The sequence below is a fragment of the Phalaenopsis equestris genome, unplaced genomic scaffold (genome assembly GCF_001263595.1).
Source record: "Phalaenopsis equestris unplaced genomic scaffold, ASM126359v1 Scaffold230068, whole genome shotgun sequence".
Lineage (NCBI taxonomy): Eukaryota > Viridiplantae > Streptophyta > Magnoliopsida > Asparagales > Orchidaceae > Phalaenopsis > Phalaenopsis equestris.
Window position 1 is genome coordinate 145,272 of NW_018248040.1, and position 5,978 is coordinate 151,249.

The 5,978-nt window shown below is 35.4% G+C and overlaps 1 protein-coding gene across 1 annotated transcript; it reads left to right on the forward strand.

Moving 5' to 3' along the window:
• The first annotated feature begins 4,608 nt into the window (after positions 1-4,608).
• Positions 4,609-5,755, forward strand: LOC110038071 (NAC transcription factor 32-like). Its single transcript, XM_020742832.1, has 3 exons — positions 4,609-4,782; positions 4,884-5,170; positions 5,258-5,755. Exons 1-3 carry the CDS (start codon positions 4,617-4,619, stop codon positions 5,753-5,755), a joined length of 951 nt encoding a protein of 316 aa, XP_020598491.1. The 5' UTR covers positions 4,609-4,616.
• The last annotated feature ends 223 nt before the right edge of the window (positions 5,756-5,978 follow it).

Genomic DNA, 5,978 nt, shown 5'->3' on the forward strand with positions numbered 1-5,978 from the left:
TAGGCGCCCAGGACTCATGCTTAAGCGCCAGGTACCCCGCGCTTAAGCGCCAGAAGTAGTTATTTGATGATTCATTGAATTTAGATGAATTTTTGATGTGGTGATTGAAGCAACCCTTGGTAAAAACGTGGGAAATATCCCATGGACACGAAAATTCATTCAATTGGTTTTTGATGAGACAACTTCTAGAAGATTCATTGAATTGAGACACCATTTTGAAGAGACACCAAGGCACCCCTTGGATTTTTATAATAAAAACTTAGATTTTCCAAGAGAAGAGGCCAACCACCCATTAGATTTTATGGCCATCATCCATCCAAGTAACCGTCATCGCTGCCGCCCACTTTCTTTTTATTTTGAGTGTTAGTTTGTATTGTGAGTGAAGGAAGATAATTTAAAGGAACTTCAAGACATTTGTTGGAAAGGATTTGAGATAAGTGTTTATCTTTGTGACTACACTTGGTTTTAATCTAGATTTTTTATTTGTGTGTATGATTTTTACTTGTAAACTCATGTGTGGTTGTGTTTTCTCCATGGTTTCTAAGCAGTTTTCTTTATCTTTTCCTTAAAATGATAAGTGATTAAGTGTTTAAAGGATGTTGTGTGAAGTATTAGACTTTGATGTTGGAAGAAGTGATGATTTGAAACCTTGCACTTAATTTACATCTTGATTTAGCAAACTAATATGTTAATACCATTTGTGAGAACATGTAAGATCCGATATGGTATTTTCTCAGTCAAAAAAATGGTTAGAATCACATATTGATTTCATGAATGAGAATATAATTTATGGGGTTGAGTGTAAATAAATAGGGAAATAAACTTTTTAAGGGTGTAGAATTAGAGAACCTTAGAGTGACAGTCCAAAGCCCCCAATTTGATTTGTAGTTTTTAATTTTGATACGAGATGTTAGCCCCCAAATGGAGGGAGAAGAGGGAAATCTAGACTGAGAGCTGGTATCTTCCCTACCTAATCGGTCTTCAAGACTATTCAAACTATAGATTAGCCAATGTTCATTATAACATCTCTAGTAAGGGTAACTCTAGTACATCTCTAGTAAGGGTAAATAATATAATTGCTCCTATTTGGCACAACACATTTAACATACTTCCACAAAAAAAATTTTATGCTTATTACTGGGAAAAAGATAATTTATTTATATAGCCTTCATCTTGAAAATATTTAGTTAAGTTAATTAGTTGTTTACTTTAATTTCATAAATCCAAAAATTACAAAAAAAAAGAATTGAATTTTTATTCCTTATATAATATCTTAATTTTTGTAATATGAAATTTCTAAATTTCTAAAGTGCATATTGCGATTCTCCCTATGAGTTCGATATTCAGGGCTTATTCAAAAAGTTCTATATTACTTAATAACGATACATATACTTGCGTAGTATCCCATATCTAAATATTATAATTGTATTCTTATTTGTTTCATAGTGGAAAACTTACCTAGCTTTTGCTTTGGATCAAGTTTTTGACTTTGTTGTAAATTAAAAATAACTATTAAAGAAATTAAGCATATAATTGCATACATCACATTTTATATCTATATAGTAAGTCAGGATCAGTGATCACTACAACTAGTAGTCTATTCAACCACATAAGGGACAACTCCCTCGGTGTGATGAAAAAGTGGCGACACTGCAAATCATCGTTGATTCGTAATAAGTAGAAGGTCCACTTGAAGGAGGCAATATGGTCTGTCGTATCAGTCAGACCTTTTTAAAATTATAGTGATGATATCATGAACTTTTTGGGCGGTTCAAGAACTGAAATCTACCAAGAGAGCACATTCTCTGGATGGCAGTGAAAGGAGGTCTCAATGTAATTTATCCACCATCTGTCCATCAATGCCGACTCGACACTGTCCTAGTACTAGGAATATTTTAATATTTCTTTAAGCCACCGCCTCTCGGATGGCCTCCAACATCTAGTCCATCGTCTGGATCTCAAGTCTTGGGTCTATTCCTACACTAACTTCCTAGTGCACTCCATGTTTATGTTGTCTCTTTGATGGGCTTCTTCACCTTATAGTGTTCCTCTTCTTATTTCCGATATGATCCACTCTTATCACACCTTCTAGGATGTTGAGTATGAATATTTCTTGTAAATCACGACAAAGGATAGAGCATTGAACTACAGAGTGAAAGAGAGAGACAAAGAGAGAGAGAGAGAGAGAGAGAGAGAGAGAGAGAGAGAGAAGTAAAATTTTGGTTCTTTGACAATTAACTTATAAGTCTTTTACTGCATAAATGACCACCCTATTTATTCGCAATGAAGTATAAAAGTGTACAATTGCAAGTTTTCCCTTGATTTTACGTGGTCATTACAAGATATTTTAAGTATATAAAATAAATGAGCCTATGACTCCACCACTCTATCATTTTACCAGCTAAGACCGGTAGTTCATGGATCGATAAGGCACGTTATGCCGACTATTGAATTTGGGCAATCAGTTGAATCTAGTTGACCTTCAATCGCTCAGGCTTCGCTCTCCCAACTTCAGTCAACCGGTTGTCCTGTTTTGTCCGGCTGTCGACTGTCCAACCCTTTGATGAGGAGCCCTTGTTGTCTGGATGAGTTTATGCTGTTAGGCGAAGGGTAGATTTTTGTAATCCAATAGGTTGCTCACCTCTTGACAGAAGGTCGGTATTCACGGGGGTGTATCGTGGTGAGAACCATCAAACTCTTATCTGGGAGGCTCTTGTAAGGCGGCTGGTGATGTTGTGGTGAGAGTTAGGTTGTTGCATTCTCTCAGTTTGATAGATCAAATCCTTGACTCGAGCTGCCCTTGTTCGACTGGTTTCTAGTCCCGACCAAAAGGAGTTGCAGTTGGTCAGTATTGTCATTTAATCTTCTAGGGACACGACCTTTGATCTTGCTTCTGTGGGCCATTATTGGTCACAATATTTGTCTTTTTGTCCGTTGAATTTTTTCAAAATTTCTGCTAATGCATTTCTGACATGCAAACTTATTTTCTCAAATTATCATTTCAAACATGGCAATCAAATGATCCCTTATCAAATAAAGTCATGATTGCTCTCGTACTCATAAAATATTTTTTACAAAAAAAAAATATATATATATATATTTATTTTGAATTTTCTCAGATATATTTTAATCCACCCACATATGCTTCTCTGTGCTCCGTTTAGAACTCAATAATTTGCTAACAAAATTAATTTTACCTAAATCATATATATGGTTTTAAATAGAAGTATAGAACTGAACATATTATAAAAGAAATAGGCAGTTTGAAAAAACACGAAACATTTATTTCAATAAGAAATAGACATAACCGAGTTCACATATAATATTATAGTTCCTCTTTTTCCATCATAATTAAATGTACTAATATATATCGTTATTTATGGCTTCAAAAAAATTTAAACTCTTTTGATTATATATGCCATCAACATTTTAAATTGAATAAGACTAATTGAATAAGATTATAATTATGATTTTATGGGGAAAAACTTTATTAATACCTGGATTTTTAATGGTTTTTTAATCAATTGAAGTACTTACGAAATGAAAAGTATAAATAAAATTAAAATTTAATCAATTTATACTCTTAAAATTCTCTTTTTGTTCTATAATATTTTATGAATATCTAAATAAATTGCCATAAATTTGGCAAAACTCGATTCACAAATAATGGTGATGTCGATGTTTAAAAATTAAGAGCATATAATAATTTAGGAGAAAAATCAATCATATAAAGGATAGTGAACGAAGGAATATATTTAAGCTTTAAGAAAAAGGTCGCGCTGCTCACTTATGTACAGATGTCACTAATCCGTTTGTAATTTCCCCTTCCAAATTAAACAGTCCACCAAATTTTAATCAGGAACAATCCGTAATCTCCGTTTAATTCTTTTTTTAAAAGCCCCAGTTGGACTCGTTCCTCGTTTGAAATTATGCATGTATTCCAGTCATGAAGGAAATCACTTGGGCAATCGCTCGCCTAAGAATGTTTTTAAAATAATCTTAATTTTAAGTAATACAGCGAAAAATTAATAACTTAATTCATAAATAAATTTTAAATTCAGAAGATTTAAAAATTTAACCCATATATTAAAAATTTAAATCATAGCATCTGTATTAACAATAATATTAAATATTTAATGTTCAATAAGAAAAAAAACCATGTTCTGATCATAAGTTATTTTAGAGCCCTGAAGTTATTATGAGATGTATTTATGTAATTATTTGATTTATTTTGAGACTAGTAGAATAAAAAACTTTAATTGATTGATTAGATATTATATTCTTTAAAAAACACATTTAATGAATATGAAATATTTTTATATTTTGATATAAATTTTTTTCATAATCAGATAGCAAAGTTTTACCACAAAATGACATGCTGGTTATAGGTGGTTCTACAGTAAGTACCTATATTCTTACGTACATGAACTACGGAATTTCGAATATATCCCTTCGGCGTTGGCCCAATGCCACGTGGACAGCAGAGTTTCAGTGCACTCGGGAACGACGAGCTACGTGCATCATATATAGCAGGAACGAGCCCAGAAATTCCACATGTGCCATTCCTTCCAATGCTATTTCTATAGAGTGAGGAGAAGAAGAAGAAAAAGGAGGAAATGGAAAGAAACGGATCGGAGCTTGACTTGCCGGGATTCCGGTTCCACCCAACCGAGGAAGAGCTACTGGAGTTTTATCTCCGGCGAGCTGCCTGCGGGAAGAAGCTTAACTTCGACATTATTGGAACACTCAATCTTTACCTTTATGATCCCTGGGACCTTCCTGGTATAAATATACATATCTTTCATCCTCTTCGATAAATTTAAATCAATATTATTTTTCGCCGGTTTGTTTGTAATTGGAAGGTTAATTTGGATTAATTTCAGCTATGGCAAAGATAGGCGAGAGAGAGTGGTACTTCTTTGTGCCAAGAGACCGGCGGCATTCAAATGGGGGCCGGCCGAACCGAACGACGGAACGAGGGTTCTGGAAGGCCACCGGTTCGGACCGTCCCATACGCAGCGTTGTCGATCCCCGCCGTCTTATTGGACTCAAGAAGACCCTCGTCTATTATTGCGGCCGCGCTCCTCGTGGAAACAAGACTGATTGGGTCATGAATGAATATCGTCTCCCTTCATTTCCCAACCAATCCTCCACCTCGAATTCTTTCAAGGTACAAATACAATTCCATGTTGCGATTTTTAGGCGGAGACAAAATCAACATGTTGCCTTTAATTTAGATTTTCTATTTTCATTATAGGAAGATATAGTACTATGCAAGGTCTATAGAAAAGCGGCGTCGCTGAAGGAGCTAGAGCACAGGGCGGCTATGGAAGAGGATAGCCGGGCTTCACATGGAGGCACGATGTCGGCAACCTCTTCTGAACAGGATGATGTTCAGAGGTTGGGCTACGATGAAGTTATTATGGAAATGAAAGAGGAGTTTGAGATAAATATCCCAACTGATCAATTTTCCTCATCCACGGAAGATCAATTTCGATCGCCGACGTTGCCATTACTCGATTCATCACAGGCCTATCGATCGCTTCCAATTGGATTCGAGTCAACAACAAAAGTTCAAGGACAGCCGAATCTGTTGTCTAAGACTCCGGTGAACCGACAGGCACCGAAGCTGCCGGCGCTTCAAGTTCCCAACCACACAAGCTTTGATTGGGTGCAAGACCCGTTCCTGAGCCAGTTAAGGAGTCCATGGCTTGACCAGTGGTCTCCTCTATATGCCAATTTGCTTAACTTGTGAACTTTGGAGGGCGACTTTTTGTCTATGTGATTGAAGATTGATTAATCAATGACAGCCGTCCGATCAGTGGAGTCTTTGTGAATTCTTTAATAGCTGTTCATTGTTGGGTGGAAAGGAACTGTGGGTTTTTTATTTTTATTTTTGCAAAAGGCTGGCCGAGTAATATTAACAAAGTATAAAACTGCTAATAGAATCAAATTATTTGGAAAATTAGTATTCTTTT

Bases quoted from the DNA above. Each gene is read 5' to 3' on its own strand.
- LOC110038071 (XM_020742832.1), top strand. From the start codon at position 4,617: ATGGAAAGAAACGGATCGGAGCTTGACTTGCCGGGATTCCGGTTCCAC. The intron at 4,783-4,883 runs GTATAAATATAC...GATTAATTTCAG, and splicing joins TGATCCCTGGGACCTTCCTG to CTATGGCAAAGATAGGCGAG. The intron at 5,171-5,257 runs GTACAAATACAA...TTTTCATTATAG, and splicing joins CCACCTCGAATTCTTTCAAG to GAAGATATAGTACTATGCAA.